This window comes from Ceratotherium simum, chromosome Y, assembly GCF_057802395.1.
Source record: "Ceratotherium simum simum isolate JZ-2026a chromosome Y, ASM5780239v1, whole genome shotgun sequence".
Classification (NCBI taxonomy): Eukaryota; Metazoa; Chordata; class Mammalia; order Perissodactyla; family Rhinocerotidae; genus Ceratotherium; species Ceratotherium simum.
The window spans coordinates 11,574,749-11,592,677 of record NC_141941.1 but is presented as its reverse complement, the minus strand read 5'-3'; the positions used below and the strand labels follow the sequence as shown (position 1 = coordinate 11,592,677).

Here is a 17,929-nt window from a genome sequence, read left to right as displayed (position 1 = left end):
ACCTTGACATGCCTACATAAGGCATACAAAAGAAGGCCAAAGATTTTTTAAATTCACATTGAAGCTTTATATTTTTCCTCCTATTTTTTCAGCTGTATTTCCCTCCGCTTTCTCCCTAAGGTTTCATTTCAATGACCTGCTCTAGTTTTTCTTTACATCAACCTTTTCTAATATGTTTTATCAGCAAAGATCTGAAAGCTATATCACATATAGAGAACAGCTTTCGGTGATTGAACATTAGTTTGAAAGGGAATTATGAAAGGAAGTTAATAAGAAATAAAAAAGTTAATAAGAATTTCCATGTTTTTAGTTTAGCTGAAAGTTCGTAATTCTCTATGGGAAGAAAAATAGTCAGTATTTAGCAGAATTTCCCAATTGGATTAAGTGTTCACCTAAGGTTGATAACTATTAATTTATAGGGCTGTATTTGACATTGAATAATTTTCTGGATATTAGACCAACAGTGTAAACAAAATAGCTATGAAATTAAGAATTCAAGAGGCAGAGGAATTTTAGCTAATTAATACCAAGCACTGTGAAGGGTGTATTACTTACAGCACAACAAGGGGCATAATGTTCACTTTCGTATGAACAGCCCTTGGGGGCAATCTATATGTGGGCCTAGGTAGATGCTATTGTAGGGGAAGAGGGAGAATCTCCCTCTGCCCTTTCCCTTAAGGTTCTTATGGCTGCCCAGATAATTAATAAGACAGGTTAGCAGGAGAAAATAATACCAAGTTTAATGACATGTATACATGGGAGAAACTCAGAAATGAGCAGCTCGTCCCTCTGTCTAAGCTGCTTGCTTAAGTGTTGTAGCTAAAGGCGAGGAAGGTGTTGGGGGTGGGTAGTGGTTTGGGATTTCAGAGGGGAAGAAGACAATTCACATGGAGATAGAAATGGCAAATGTTTGTCTCACAACTTTTTTCAGAGCCGCTTATACAGAATGTGGCCAGGGAGAGACATAATTTTTGATAAGAGGGGCTTGGTGCCTTTCCTATTGTAACATCTATTCTACATTATATTACAGCCGTCATGATAATAACTCCTTCCTGAAATAGATCTTTTGTTTTAAATTCTTTAGGCAGTTTGGGAGGGGAAACTAAAATGTTCTTCCTGAGTTTTCTGAGTCTTTATTGTCTTCAGCTCGAGGGGTGGCCTACCCTGAGCACCATCACTATGCACACAGTGGATTTGTATCACAGCTGAGAAATCCCAAACTTAGGAAACCCTTCATTAAAGGAAGCTAAGCGTAAACTTGCCCAATCTCTGCCCCTGAAGAAGTTATTGTCTTTATCTTCCATGGCTGTTTGTTGTACAGACCTCCTTAAAGATGATCCAGAACAAAAATCTGTCAGTCATGAAATGCCAGCTATTGTATGATTCCATTTATATGAAAAGTCCATGATATGCAAATCTATCTAGAGAGAAAATAGATAGTGGTTGCAAAGGGTTGGGAAAGGGGGAAATGGGGATTGATTGCTAATGGGTACAGAATTTCTTTTTTAGGGTGATGAAATGTTTTATGTTTAGATACTGGTAGTGGTTGCACTTTGTGAATAGGCTGAAAATCACTAAATGTACAATTTAAAAAGGTGAATTTTACAGTATGTGAGTTATATCTCAATAAAGAAACAAGATAATCTTAGTTGAAGTTTTTAGACCTACAAACTGTAAAGGAGTATGTATTCACATTAAACACAGAGAGAGAAGAATGAATGGTCATGCTTTTATAAAGTAGCAAAAAACTGAACAACTGAAAAAGAATGTGAGCTAAATTCAAAATTGGCGTTGAATATGAGGGAAGTTTAGATAGGAAAAAATGAGGATAATACTATGGTAGGGTAAAAAGTTGTCATTCTACTTGTAAATCTACTGGACAGGAAGACATAACCAGGGGTTTGAGAGTGATTGGATCAGGGAGAATTCAAATAAGATGAGGAGTAAGAAATAACTATTGAAATTGGCAAAAAAGAGGTTGATATTGAATGGAGCGCTTCTCGTGGATTATTGGGGATGAAAGCCATATGATCAATAGCGTAAAATGTTCAACTGAATAAAAGTTAGAGTAAAATTTTAAATTTAGCAACTAGCTAGTCACTGGAGACGTTTGAGGAAGAAGTATAACTTGAGTATTTGGGGATAAAACCTAAGAAAGAATAAGAACTGATGCAATGGAAGTAGCTAGTGTAAAAGCTCTGTGTAGAAATCTTGCAATTAAAGGAAGAGAGACGAGGCCAGTATCTTCAGACACAATTTTTGCTTTAGATTATAATACATGTGCATTTTCTTATATGACTAACAAGGAAATAAGGGCAGTGAAGAGAAGAATGAAATAAATCATATAAGAGAGGAAAAGAATACTTAAATTGTTTGGTTGTGTCCAGAAGACGTAGGGGGAAAAATGGTGAGGAGTTTACTTTCCAACAAATAAGCATAGATGATTCTATTTTGATCAGAGTAACGAACAACAGAAGTTGAGGAAATTTGTATTCTATAGCATAAACTCGAAGATTAGAGGAAAGGATATTTGTAAGTTATGAGAATAAGAGCAATGCAAAGAAATTTAAAGAAATGATAATGATTCCAAAATACTTTACATGAGAGAATTGAAAAAAAAAAAAGTATGAGATTACTAAATCCTAGTGAAGGTATTTAGAAGGAAACCTTTCAGAATTCCAAAGAAAAAACTATGCTAGGCTTTATGTGGAAGATCTGAAGAAGGGATAATTGACTTCTTTTAGAGTGTAAAGGGATGCAGAACATGCTAATGCACCCGCAGTATAACTTTGGTGGGGAAAAGAAGATTAAAAGAAAAAAACCATGTTAAATAGCTGATAATAGGGAATCTTTTTTGTATAGTTTAGCTACAAACACTCATTCTACTGCAAAATCCTATAATTTCCCTGTCTAAAGAATAGATAACAAAAATCACGCCAAATAAAAATAAAATAAATTCTTTTCCTTTCCCATTTCTCTTACTAATACCTTCACTTTTCTAACTGATTTATTTTAACCAAGAACCAACATTCTCTGCGGAAAAAAAATTATCTTCCCCTTCTCTAGAAACTTGCACTGAGTTCTTACTCATTCTGTGGGTTTTCATTTCGTTAATCAGAATTTTAGTCAGAAGCAATATTTCATTCCAAAAACTCTATTTTTTATATTACTTGATGTCTATTGCCTTTCATTTTACTGTTTTTCACTGTGGTTTATATCCCTTCTCAAACCATTAATGACCAATTCCCTTTCAAAGTGTATCAGTATTATTTCTCTTGCAATTTGTTTAAATAGAACCTAAACTAAACTTATTTTTTTGAGAAAGAGAGTTTGGACCTGTTAGTATTGCCTTGAAAGCCCTGGATTTTCTATCTATTTCAATTGTATTGTACCTTGATGATTTTCTAATTACTAAATTAATCTTAAAATTCAAATTATTAAGTTAATTTTAAAGTTAATAATTTTCCTTAGAGTTAAATCAAGCAAATAAATAGTATGTCAAATGTAAAACGACCAAAATGTAACAATAAATGGAACTTACAGTGCTCATTATTTTGTATTTCTCTCCTCGATCAGGAATATCTACTAAAGCTGTCTTACGGTCTTTATGAGTAGATTCTGCTTAGATCTTGTGCCACATATTTTCCATGGATGTTCCCGGTTGCAGACATTAGCTGAAAGGCATAAAAAAGAAGAAAAGTCATGGGAAATAAGTTATTCTTTCATGCTTCTTAGAGATAGGACTATCATCTGAATATTTACAGGTGGTGTAATGCCTTGCAGAAGTTTGATTGTCTATTTGTTTATAATAATGTTTTCTGAAGAATAATATGTCAAATTAGATATTGCAGTTCAATATTCCCCAACCACATATAGAATTATATTATGCTCAGTGATCTATATTACCTGTTGGACATTTTCTATGAATATTGAACTGTATGGACTCTTGTCTATTGCTATTTGGATTGAATACTATATTTTACTGGATTAATTCAGAGGAAGAGTATGGATTGCCAGGAGCTCAAGAATGGAAACAGTGTTTGAAGGGTCTGATGAGAAAAGTGTAAGTGAAGTTCCAGCGTTGGAAGAAGGAATGGTCCTTGGCCAGAGACCCCGCATAAATTTTCCATTTAGCGTTCTCTTCTCAACTGTTCTCTACTGCGGTGAGGCTGCCTCTGCTTTGTATATGTTTGATATTTATCGGAAAAATAATGACAAATTCTGGATGTCATTTACCATTGGCTTTATTATTGTGGGAGCAGTTTTGGATCAAGTTACCCTTATGTTTTTCCACAAAGACTTGACCAGAAATAAGGCTGTATTACCTTTGGGGCACCTGCTGCTTTTAGGACCTATACCGAGGTAAGTGTCATGAAGTAGTTCTCATTTATTCACTGTCTCAAACAGGTAAATTGAAATAACATAAAGAATGTAACATATAAGAAAGAACATGATATAAAGAATGTAATAATTATTGTTTCTTTAATGAAATTTTTCCCTTTTTAGTTTTGTTTAGTTTTCCAGTCAATTGTTTCTTCTGTTCTTTTTACACACTTATTGCATTCCAGTCTTTATCATTTTTCTCATTCGATCCAATATGAATTTTATTTTAAATACTTATGAGGAATAGAAATACAACTTTAAGTTATGTAAGGGGTGAGAATGGAATGAGAAAGAGAGACAGAGAAGAGAGAAAACAATCTGTTAAATTTTCCTCATAACTTGAAGATATCTAACTTTTTAATTGTAGAGTCTCAAGACATCCTTGAATTTATAGCTGAAACGTGGAATGTTACTATGTAGTTAAGCAACCATTTCCATATCACTTCTATCTGTTTACTATGCTGGTTTGCATGAGAACTATTAAGTTTTACAGGAATTAATTTGAGCCAGCTCTTTACTTAGAGTTTAAAAATCTATTAAAAACTATGGAAAAACCTATGCAAAGTTAAGGTAAGTGATACTGAAAGACTCCTTCATGTCAAAAAGTTAATCCCAGCAACAGTGAATTAAGCAATTTTGGGCCATTCACTTGAGCTACTTTAGGTTGGGTTGACTGTATCCTTTAAAAGAAAAGAACTTATACGTAAACAGCAAAAAAGGGAAGAACGTATTAACAACAAAACTCTACAAATACAACCGCTGACAATGTTAGGAGCAATAAATAAGCTTTTTGGAGGAGTAGAACACAGAGAAGATATTTTAGAAATGATGACTGTGGTAATCAAATGACAGTCTTTGGATTAGGCCATCAAAGCAGATATGGTGTGAATATTATGAAAAATTGTAAGTATACAATTAGAAAATTACTAGAAACTTATTTGGGAAATATTTATCAATGAAGAGTGAGAGCATATATATTTTTTCCTTTTATCCTAATCAATATTTTATAGGTTTCTTAAAACAACTAGTCTTAAACATTAAAATGAAAATAAAAGTAACTTATAAAAATATTCCTGCAAGAGGGAGATACTTACTTGCTTAGAGAGCAATTATCGGGAACAAAATATTTGGTGTAAAATTATCTCCAACATGAACTTTACAGTTTGGTTTCTTTTTATTTTATTTTATTTTTTTATTTTTTGGTTATTTAGCTCATTACTTCTCTCATTATCCTTCTTCATCCTACCTTTTTCCATTGTAATGGCACATATTCATAAATAAATATCTCTCTTTTTATGACTATTAGAATGCTTTGGGAAGAACAGTTGATTTTCCCCCTCTTGAAACAGAATACTTACAATATACTTGTTGAGAAGGCATACTTAAAATTACCTGCATTGGGAAAATTTAAACTTATTTGCCATATTATTAAAAGAGGTTCTCTCAGGAAAACTATTCTCTACTAAGCAGAAATGTAGAAATTCCAAATTAAGACATGGATATTATTTTTTTTCCATGTGATGTAAAGAAGTCTGTTATTTGCTACTAAATATGTTTACACTAACTTTCTTTTCCTCTTAGAAGCATGCATTAGTTAAGAGTCTACTTGTCGAAAAATTCCAAAGTAGTTTAATAAATGTATTTCTTTGGTATTAATTTCAATTTTGTTACATTGTGGTCAACGAATTTTATTTATTATTTTTATGTTTTTGTATGTGTGGCTCACTTTCCGGTACAGTATCTTTACTCTCTCAATATTTTCTTTTGCTGTAACACACATGTGATATGGCAAGGTGTGATATAATAGTTTAGCTGGAATTAGTTTATACATATGTATATTCCATATGCAATATGAGATACAACTTAACCAAATTAATTATCATGAATTTGACTTAAACAATTGCAAAAATATGTTAATATTTCTCATCTGTCTCTATTACAGTTAATATCTCTGCGATAGTTTTTACTATATCTCTTTTCAGCTTTTCCATACACATAATGGGAATGTGTTATATGATCATTTTCTACCTTTGTCTTTTTTTTTTAAATCTTTTTCTTGTTCACTTATCACTGTAGAACTATCTCATTGTTTTAGAATATGCACAATATTTCATTCTGTGGGTGAACAGAATTTATTTAACATTTTCTGCTGATCAGCATTCAAACTATTTTAAGGTTTTAATTATACAAATAATGCTAAATATTATTATATTTTTCATGTTTAAATAATATAGTTGATGGAAAACATACTATGAATTTTATATTTTGGTAGATGTTACCAAATTTTACACCAAAGAAGTGATATAATTTATAGCCCCACAAACAGTATTTTGATTTGTAAAATTTTTTAAATTTTAAATTTTTAAGATTTTTTTCAAGTTTTACATCAGAGAAGTGGTATACTTTTCTTGCCTGCAAACAGCATTTGTTTTTTGTTTTTCCAAATTGGATATATGGAAATGGTTGCTGTTTTCTTATTGTTTTAATTTGCATTTAAAAAATCAATAGTGGGTTTGCACCGCATTACATACGTTTATAAACCTATTTGCTTTTTTTAATGAATTATCTTATCCTAGTCTCCTAGTTTTTGGTCACTTTCTGTTGGATTTTGGATTTTTTTATTGGTTTGTAAAGACCTGTGACTATATAATATAAATAATTTGTCCAATCTGTTATTCAGCCTTTGACCTTATCTATGTTTTTGCTGTAGGAAATTTAAAAATGTTATGTCATAAATTATGATAAATTTTTGCTATTATTACTTTATAAGTTTTGTTTTGCCAACTGTGATAGTTATTTTCTTTCATGTTTTATTTTTATGATATGATCTCATTACTTTAATTTTTTATTCATCTGGAATTTAATATTAGGCAAGAGTGAGATAAGAAATAGATTATTTTTTCCAAAGGCTAATTAGAAACTATTTACTAAATAATTTGTTTAACTATCAGATTGAAAATATCTGTACTTCAGAAAATTAGATTCCCTATTGTCTTTAAGATCTGTATCTGTATTTTATTTTGTTACAGAGATATATCTAGTCATAATTCTAAACTTTTAATTCTAGATATCAATAAACATAAAATCTAGCAGATAAAATTTTGTCTTATTTTGCCTCCCTTACCCTGCATTTTACAAGAAATCTCGTGTTTATTTTTCTATGTGAATTTGGGAATTAGCCTTTGAGTAATTTTAGCTTGCCAACTTAAATTTATAGATAAATTTTGCGGAAGACTAAGATATTTTTCAAGAATAATGTTTTATATCCATGAATCAAATACAAACTAATACTTATTGGGATTTATGTCTTTCAACTTTTAATATTCTCTTTATTTAAGTTTTTATATCCCTAAGCAGTCTTGTTTTATAGTATTTAAATATTTGATTAATATTATGCACAGTGTATTTTCAACTTATTCTTGTATATGAGGACACAAAACTTTTTTGAAAATGTATGAAGATTTTACGTTTATTTTTTTTGTTATTGATTTAAAACTCACCACATTGCATCAAACAATGTCATATATATTAGATGAGACTGTTGAAGTTTATATATTGGGAATTGCATTATGGCCTGATGTGATGGTTGTTATAGTAAATGTTTTATGTGAGTTAACTTGGAAAAATATTCCCTAATTGACCTTCAAATCAAACAATTTGCTTTTTATTTAATAAAAAGCTTACTTATTTTATCATTTATTAATTTATGTACAATTGTTGAGAAAGGTACGTGTCAATCCAAAATTATTTAGCATAAGGACAGGAAAGTATACTGATTTAAGTTCTCAGTTTCTATCTCTGTATTTTCAAATTTTGCGGGTTCTTATATTTGAAGCATATTTCTCATTAAAGCCTGTTGAACACTAACTGTGACTATTAAAATTTTAGGACATATTTCTACTATTTTACTTTTGGATTTCTGTTTTATTCTTTTTTATTTTTTTCTCATATTAATTGAATTGGTAAGTTCTTCTATTCATTATTTTTTTTTAAAAGAAGAAAAACACCTCTACTGGTTTAAATTTAAATTGTTATTTTAGTAGATATAGCTCCCCTTACAATTTTATACTACATCTGATTAATTATTGACAGCTTTTTTAATAATTAAAGGTAAATATCTTAATTCCCTTCCCAATTATATAAAAAGCTTAAAACTTTTCATTGCAATCATGACCTCTGCCACAACTTATTTTCTCTGATATGGATATATGTGTGTAAAACAGCTTTATTTAAATATTATTTACCTCTCATTTCACCCATTTAAAATGTTCAATTCAGTGGTTGTTAGTAAATTCACAGAGTTGTGTGTCCATCACCACAATCCATTTTAGAATATTTTCCTTACCCCCAAAAGAAGCCTATTCCCCTTAGCTGTCAACCTCCAATTTCTTCTGTCCACCCTAAGTCCCAGGCAACAACCATTAATCTACTTTCTGTCTCGGCAGATTTGCCTGTTCTGGACACTCATGTAATAGGAGTCGTATAATGTGTGACTTCTTACAACTGACTTCTTTCATTCAGCATAATATTTTCAAGGTTCATCCATGCTGTAGCATGTCTGTACCTTTTTGTGTTTATTCATTTTTATGCTTGGAATAATATCCATTGTACGTGTAAACCACATTTTGTTTATCCAGTCATCTATCGATGGGTACTTGGGTGGTTTCCACTTTTTGACTATTCTGAATGATGCTGCTATGAGCATTCATGGACAAGTTTTTGTGTGAGCATATGTTTTCATTCTCTTGAATACATAACTAGGAACTGCTGAGTCCTATGGTAATTCAGCGCTTAACTTTTTGAGGAACTGCCAGATGTTTTCCAAGGCAGCGGCACTATGTACATTCTCACCAACAATGTATGAGGATGCTAATTTTTCCACAGCCTTCCTAACACTTATTGTGTTTTTAGTTATAGCCATGCTAGTGGATATAAAGTAGTAACTCGCTGTGATTTTGACTTGCATTTCGCATTTGAATAGTCTTTTCACCATTATTGAAAATCAATTGACCGTAAAGAGAGAACTATATATGGTATCTAGTTTTATACCAGTACCAGTAACTATAGTTTTGAGTAAATTTTGAAGTAGAAAGTGTGAATTAAATTTATTTTATTCTTCTTTTTCAAGGTTGTTTTGGCTATTTGGAGTTCTTTTCATTCGCATATAAATTTTAGGATCAGACGTCAATTGATCACTTATCAATTTCTGAAAAAAAAATGCAACCAGGATTTTGATAGGAGATACATTGAATTCGTAGATCAATTTTAAGAGTATTGTCATCTTAACAATATTAAGTTTTCCAATTTATTTAATGGGATGTTAGTACATTTATTACTTTAATTTCTTTGGGTCTTTAATCTCTTTCACTGATGTTTTCTAGTTCTAAGTGTACAAGTCTTGCACTTCTTTGTTAAGTTTATTCCTAATATTTTATTCTTTTTTATGTGATTGCTAATGGAATTGTTTTCTTAGCATCATCTGCAGATTGCTCATTGCTGGTATACAGAAATACTAATCAATATTTTTGTACACCAACGTGTATTGCAACTGTGTTGAACTCGTTTAGTAGCCCTGATAGTTTGTTTGTGTAGATTCTTTTATGTAAAAGTCAGGTCATATGTGAACCCAGGCAGTTTTATTACTCCTCGCGACTATTTGAATTGGTTAGAACCTCCAGCACTGTGTTAAATAACGTAATAGTGAGATCCAAAAAAGAAAAAAAAAGGAATAAGCATACCTGTTTGACTTATTTCTGAAGTAAGGGAGAAAGTCTTCCATCTTTCAGCATTAAAGATGACTTTAGCTTTGGGTTTTTTTGTTTTTTATTATAGATGCCTTTGCCGGATTGAGGAAGTAATCTACTATTGCTCATCTGCTCAGTGTTTTTATCATGAAATGTGTTGGGTTTTGTCAAATGATTTTTCTGTGTGTATTGAGAGGATCATGTGGTTTTTGTCCTTTATTCCATTAATGGGCTGTGTTACACTGATTTTTGTATGTTAAGCCAATCTTGGTTGTTACGTTTAATCCTTTTTCTATGTTACTGGATTAGGTTCACTAGTGTTTCGTTAAGTATTTTTGTGACTGTATTCATAATGGATATTGATTTGTAATTTTCTTATCTTTTTCTGGCTTCAGAAATGCTAAGTGGATTTAATTAATGTCTTAAGATTTTTGGCTACAAAATAAATGTATACAAAAAGGGAAAGGAAACTTACAAAATCTTAGTGATTTTTTAAAATCTTGTATGTTATAATTGAGTGGAGAATTGTAGTTTAGAAGTTAGATGTCAGTTGAGGGCACCACTAATCTTTATATTGACTTACAGTCCCCAATTTTTATATATTTAAAGCTCAATGTTCTCTCCATGATCTCTGCAAGTTTTTAGAAAGTTATATTTTCATGGCCACCGTCTTAACTTGTATGACTACTTCGTTTCTGCAAGTGTTGTGTTCAGTGTGGTTTCTCAATGCTGTAAAAAAAAGAAATTCCATGCCACTTTTCATGTTAGTTTTACTTAATGAATGTTTGCTGAAAAACATGGGGATGACTTACGTACATTATCCTTTAAGATTAAATACTAGACATTCAGCTCTTAAAAGTTCTCAGACTTCTCCTTTCTTTCCTCTACCCTCTATCATCTTTTCTTTTCTCCTTTTTGAAGGTAAAAAAATCAACCAGATACATTTCTTACATTGTCATATGCAGGTTTGCTCTTTATAGCCTTTAGACACAAATTCAGATTTAGAGCCTGCCTTTATATTTCCAAAGATGTAGATAAATCTGCAAAATTTTCTTTTTAAAACACCTGATAAAGCTTCTAGATTAGATAATAGAAGGTGGGGGGGCAGGAGAAATAGATGCTTTTATTACGTCAGAAGCAAAAATGACCTAAAGATAACATGGTAATATCCACTTAAAGGTCAAAAGTATCTAAAATGTATAACTACATATGATCTTTAATTTATCATATATTTGATAGCTACTAAGCAAAAGCTAACTAATACAGTATAATGAAATTTTAAGATAGAACCTTGTGTTATGTGGTGAGAGAAAGGTACAATAATGGAGGAAAAAGAGACTTCAATGATATTGAAATTATTATTTTTTAAGTTGGATGATATTTACACTATATTATTCTTTATATATCTATGATATATTTATTGAACTGCAGTTGTATTGTGTTAGCAAATTAGCTCTAAACTATGTAAGATACCTTTGAAATGAGTTGAGATACTTTAATGTTTAAAATGGTCACATTTTCGTCTTCTAGATTTATGTTTGATTTGTCATTTTTCATGTAATTGAGTGTGTAGAAATTTAGAGGTGATGACTTTTTCTGGCAAATTGAAACATTATTTTGCAATGACCCCTTTTAGTTCTAATGATGCCCTTTGGCCCTAAGATCTATTTTATCTGATTTTCTCTTTTTTTAAAGTGCTACCAGCTTTTCTTGGCATTTGTTTTACGTGAGTTTTGTTTTTGCTGTTTGTTTTTGTTTCCTTTTATCCTTTCAGTGCTCTCATGCATTAGTTGTATTTCTTGTAAACAATATGTATCTGACAATCTATCTGTTAACTGACAAGTTTAGTCTATTTATGTTCATTGAATCATTCATAAATATGTACTTATCTTTTATTTTAAACTTTTTATTAGTTATTTGTCCTTTTCTGCTTGACATAGAGTCTTCAATCTGAGAATTCAGATTTTGATAGTTTTGAAAAATTTCCAGTCATTATTTTTTGAAATATGGTTATTTTCTTCCTTTTAAAACTCTGATTAAAAGTGTAGACTTCCTCACTCTTTTCTTAAGATTCTTATAATCTGTCTCATATTTGCTGTCCTCTTTCTCTATGAAGCACATTTCTGATAATTTGATGAGATCTATCTTCCGGTTCTCTAATTACCTTTAATCTATTTAACCCATCCAATTTTTTTAAAAAATTTCAATTATTTTATACTGCTTTTCAGAATTTCCATCGGTTCTTTTAACATGTGTTTGTTTATATTGAGAAATTTTCTTTTTCATAATTATGGACTATTTTATTTTTAAAAAATTACTAAATATATTTGATTTGTATTTTGTGTCTGAAGAGTGAAGTATTTGGGGTTGTTATGTTTATCACCGGTGGAGCCTTGTTTTTCTTCGTGTTTTGTGGTATTTTTATAATGATTTGCTCATTTTCATAAAATTTTAATTGTGGAGATTCTTTGAGGACTACTTTGAAGTTAAATTCCACCAGAAAGTATTTATATTTGCTTTTATCATTTGCCTGGGACTGCTTTTAGTTCTAATTAAATATTCTAAGACCACATATTAGCATAGAAGCTAGCTGAGCTAAAGCTCATCAATAGAAAAATAATAAATCAAAATAATACATTCATAATTTTGAGTCCTTTGAACAAACAGTTAAAACTGAGTTAGAAGCACATCATGGAAAAAGATCCACAAGCATCGGGAAATAAATTGTTTAATAATCAGAACAATATATAAGCGCCATTTATTTTTAGAAAATAACTTTAATATATGTTTAGGTAAGAATACACATGTATGGAAAAAGACTAGAATATTATATACCAGTCTAAAAATAGTAACTAATTTTGAGGAGGCAAATTAAGTTGTATGAGAATAAAAGGATCTTTAGTTTCTAATGTATTGTTTCAATCTTGCTATAAGAATGTAATCATCCATTAGTTTTTAGATTAAAATGAGAGATACAGAACTATAATAAATGGTAAGATCAGAAACTACATAATAGGAGATTAATTTAGTTTGTTGATTGTATTTAATAATATAATTTTGAAATTGGAGATTCTTCTCATAGTCACCTTTTAAATATTTCTACACATCTATCACGAAGAAAATTAATATTGGATGGTGCTTCATTCTAACAGGTGTTTTCAGACCATTATAAGTTACCATAGATTGTTGAAAAAGCTTAAACAGGAGAAGAACGAGACTCACATTAGCATGAGAAGGAGAAATATGATGCTGGAAACAGACGTTGTTCTCTCAGTCCATGGTATCTTCATGCAGTGCAAGGCTTTCAAGTGCATGTCAGTGATCCAGGCCTTTCTAGGTTCTGTTCCACAATTAATTTTTCAGTTATATATTACGCTCACTATAAGAGAATGGCCTTTCGGGAGAGGTAAGTTTGGTTATTTGAAGCCGAAAAACAGTCCTAGAAAAGGTTGGTAGGGCATAATGAAGTGATAGTAGAAATTCAGAAATTGAGCTATTTATTCCTAAATCATAATTGTACTAAATTTTTGTAAGGTTCATTTTCTGTGAATTTTTTTGAATACTAGATTATAAATAGATGTTGCTGGAATCTAGAGAAAATTAATATGAATGGAAGTTGCCATCCGTTCATTTTCTTAGTTCTAAAAGTTGAAACTAAGCTTCTGTAATATTTTAGATATTAAATGGATGAAGAATAATTTTTCATCTAAAATATACTTTTATTATAATATGTCTTTTAAAAATAGCAATTCTTCTAGTAAAAGTAGAAACTAAGAGCCAGGCCTAGTGTCCTAGTCGTTAAGTTTGGTGCACTTGGCTTCAGCAACCCTGGTTCAGTGCCCAGGTGTGGACTTACACCACTCATCTGTCAGTGGCTATGGCAGCGACTCACATACAAAAACAGAAAAATTGGAAACAGATGTTAGCTCAGGGCTAATCTTCCTCAGCAAGAAAATAAAACATGTAGAAACTATGAAAGATTAAAAATGTTGAAACTGCATAGGATTAAAATTTTATAAAATTCATCAGGCAAATGGTTTTGTATCTCAATTATAATGGTCTTCTACATGTGGAGAAAATGGAATCAAACTATACACACTCATTGAACAACGTCAGTTTTCTATTAACTATATTTTGCTATCATTATGTAAGATAATGCAAGATGCAATGATTGGGGGAAATATGTGAAGTGTACACAGGTCCTCTCTGCACTGTCTTTGCAACTTCTTATAAATCTATCATTATTTCAAAATAGAAAGTTAAAATAAAAGTCACCAGGCATTTATACACTTATATATATATTGCTCTAATAGTTACCTAGCTGGACAAAGAGCAGAAAGATTGAACAAAAGAATGATGTGCTAAAGTTATAGAAGTTGATTAGCTGTATAGATAAAACAAAATCAGACTTCTTCATTTAGCATTTAAGAGGAAGATGTTCAATGAGCATTCCGAAAGGAAAGTAGTCATTTTTCACGTTTCAGTTTATTAAAACAGTAAAAGACATGAGAGAATTTATAATACATTATTACAAAGATGTCATTTGACATTGTCATATGTCGTCTGAAATTTTCTGTAAATATAAAGGAAAATCTATTACAATATTAACTACTTTTTTGTTTTGAAAACAAGGAAAGATGGTTTTAGCATTTATCTGGACAACAAAATAGGAAGGAATAGTCCTAGTTTTGAAACTTATAATAATGAGGGTAAACGATATCATATATAAAACCTACTTTTAGGCTAAAAAACTGAATGTCTCGAAAAAATAGGTGACAAGTGGATATAGAAACTAGAATTAAAATCAATTACTAGATACACATTTTTGTGTGTCCTTAATCATTTAAATATATTAAACCTTTGGTGGTAGACAAATGATGGCTCAATAACCCTAACACCATGCAGCCACCACAAAAGATGAGATAAAGATTTGTGATCCCTAGTGGGATCTATAGTGAAAAAATATTTTCGAGAAGAGTTAATATGTGTAAAGTAAATGTGTGTAAAGTAAGTTTATATTTGTGAACTCCATATGTGGATATGCCTTCTTTCTTTTTTATGTAATTCTTAGTAATTCTGCTTCTAAAGTTATACTAGCTTCATAGCATTAGAAGCAGTACAATTGTACAAACAGGATCTGTAGACAATGTTGTGTCTGCATTGGTATACTCATTTTTTCTCTTACCAACTAAATAATTTTTGGTAAATTTCTTAATTTTTGTCTCCTTATCTCTAAAATGTGGAAAATCCACATAACTACAAACTTGTGAAAATTATATGTTTGATGCTTTTCAAATACTTAAAACATTGCCAAGCTCATGGAAGCACTGAATATATATTCATTATATTTGTTCTTGGTTTTTACTATTTTCATTTAGTTAAATGATTTAGGAAAGTATACTCTAATTTAGCAGAATTTCTCCAAATGATAAGCTGAACTTTCAGAGATAGATTTTTGGGAAAAAAAAAACAAAACTCCTTTTGATTTTTTGTTGAGATAACTGACTCATTGTTTGAATCAATTTTTATGTTTATATATCTTTCTTAAAATCAAACATTCAGCTAGGTATTATAAGTATTTATATAAAATTGTACATACTATTTGAAGTGATCTTGAATATTCCCTATTGATCTTTAGCTGGTTTCTTTGTTATTCTTGAAGTTGTGTTATTAGCAATATCTATCATTTTTCTTACTATTGTTTTCAAATTTATATCTATAATTAATTTTGAAATTCATTAATATCTGGGACGTTTTTCTTTACTAATTCCTTTCTCCTGCTGCTGTGGAGTTTTAATATGTTTTTTTAATCTTACTTACAAAGTTTGCATTTTTCGGTCTTTTTTTTGATCAATCTTATTTTCTCATAAATGCAGTTAAGATTGTTAATGTTTTTAGAGTTTCATTTTTACCATTCCTCAAAGCATAAATGGAGTGTTATTAATTCATTTTCTAAATGGCGTACAATTTGAATTTTGACTTCCTATTTTAATTTATATGAGGAATGACTATTTGGTCTCTCTTTTTTGGTTTCTGGTTTAATTGCAATATGTCTGGAGAACGTTTTAAGAGAAACCAGTGTGATTTTTGTGTGTGTGTACGTGACATATGTATATTTGAAAAGAATTTTCACTGTTTCTTTCAACTGAATTAAGTATAAAATTATTTAAACAGACTTCTCAGTTTCTTTTTGTTCTTATCTTCCATGTGCTTGTTTGTTTAATTTCTGAGATAAAAGTGTTGAAATAAAATTAACTTTGTTTATGGAAAATTTTATTTCTCATAATATTCTTCAAAAATATGTGTATCTAAATTCTTAAATTATTGATTCCTTTCCTTTTCTAATACTTCTTATCCTTTCAGTCAGCAGAACCTGTCAGCTCCATTTCCAGGATTTGTTTTAAGTACAGAACTTATTTTTCTTTCCTGTTATCACCAGCTAAAGCACGTTCCTTGTTATTTTAGCCTCCTACTTTGTACTCCGGCCTTATACTGACATTTTGTAAAAAACAGAGTTTTTTTTGATAAATCAGATGATGTGATTCCCTTTTTAAAGCTTCCTCATGGCTTTTCACTTTCAATTAAATTTTTACTGCTTTCTATTCTACCACACACCTTACAGGATCAGATCAAATCTATCTCCTATCCCACCTGTGTCATTCTTTCCTTTAAAAGAATGTATATACATGTGTGTAAATGTATGCATGTGTTTGTTGTCTATTTTTCTAGAAGGAAAATATGTTTTATATGAATATATTTGCTATATCTCTGATTATAGAAGATTAATGAATACTTATTTCTTGAGAGTGAGTGATTTTCCAATCTACAAAAAGTGAGTAAGCAGAGAGGGATATACCTTAAAACGACAAATTTAAAATAGAATATTATCATTTATGAAAAATATTTTCTAATGTTTTAACATTTATTTTTAATAGCATTGCTGATGACATTTTCCCTAATATCAGTTACTTATGGGGCTATGCACTGCAATATACTGGCCATCCAGATCCAGTACGACGATACTAACATTAAGCTACAGCCAGTAGAATTCATCTGCATCATGATATGGCGTTGCTTGGAGATTACCTCACGTGTAGTGACTCTGGTCCTTTTTACCACATCTCTGAAACTGAAGAGCATGCCTTTGTTATTAATCATATTTTCCATATCATTGCTGGAACCATGGCTGGAGTTTTGGAGAAGTGGAGCTCATCTTCCTAGCAATACTAAAAAAAATTCCAATCCAGTGAGCACAGTATTGATGCTTATCATGATCACTCTACTGTATGCTGCCACCAACTTCTCCTGCTGGTCAGCAGTGAAACTGCAGTTGTCAAATGAGGAAATAATCGATAAGAGACAGAAGTGGGGTCATAGAACCCTACACTACGGCATTCGGTTTTTAGAAAATATGATAATGATATTGGTATTTAGGTTTTTTGGTGGGAAGTCTTTACTGAACTGTTGTGGCTCATTAATTGCCGTGCAGCTCATCATAACCTACCTATTATCAATTGGTTTTATGCTGCTGTTCTATCAGTATTTGCATCCAGGGTGGTCAGAAAAAGCATTACCAGAACATACTGAAAGTCTGCCTGAATCACTGTGATTTTTACATAAAATCTAGAGAAAGGCAATTACAAGAATGAACATAAGCAGCTGAGAGTTTCCTATCACTTCTGGAGTAGGATTGGGTATATTTCCTTTAAAAAAGTATAGGCTATTCATTAAGAAATGGACTTCCTTAGGAAAATGAAGAAACATGCTGAATGTGACTTTATTAAGATCCTCCTAATTGTAAG

The 17,929-nt window shown here is 30.8% G+C and overlaps 1 protein-coding gene across 1 annotated transcript; it reads left to right on the top strand.

The window, feature by feature from the left end:
• The first annotated feature begins 4,027 nt into the window (after positions 1-4,027).
• Positions 4,028-17,846, top strand: XKR3 (XK related 3). The gene is given in 4 exon segments (XM_087427826.1): positions 4,028-4,362; positions 13,280-13,533; positions 17,063-17,730; positions 17,733-17,846. Coding segments are annotated over 4 exon segments (1,371 nt in total).
• Positions 17,847-17,929: the final 83 nt, after the last annotated feature.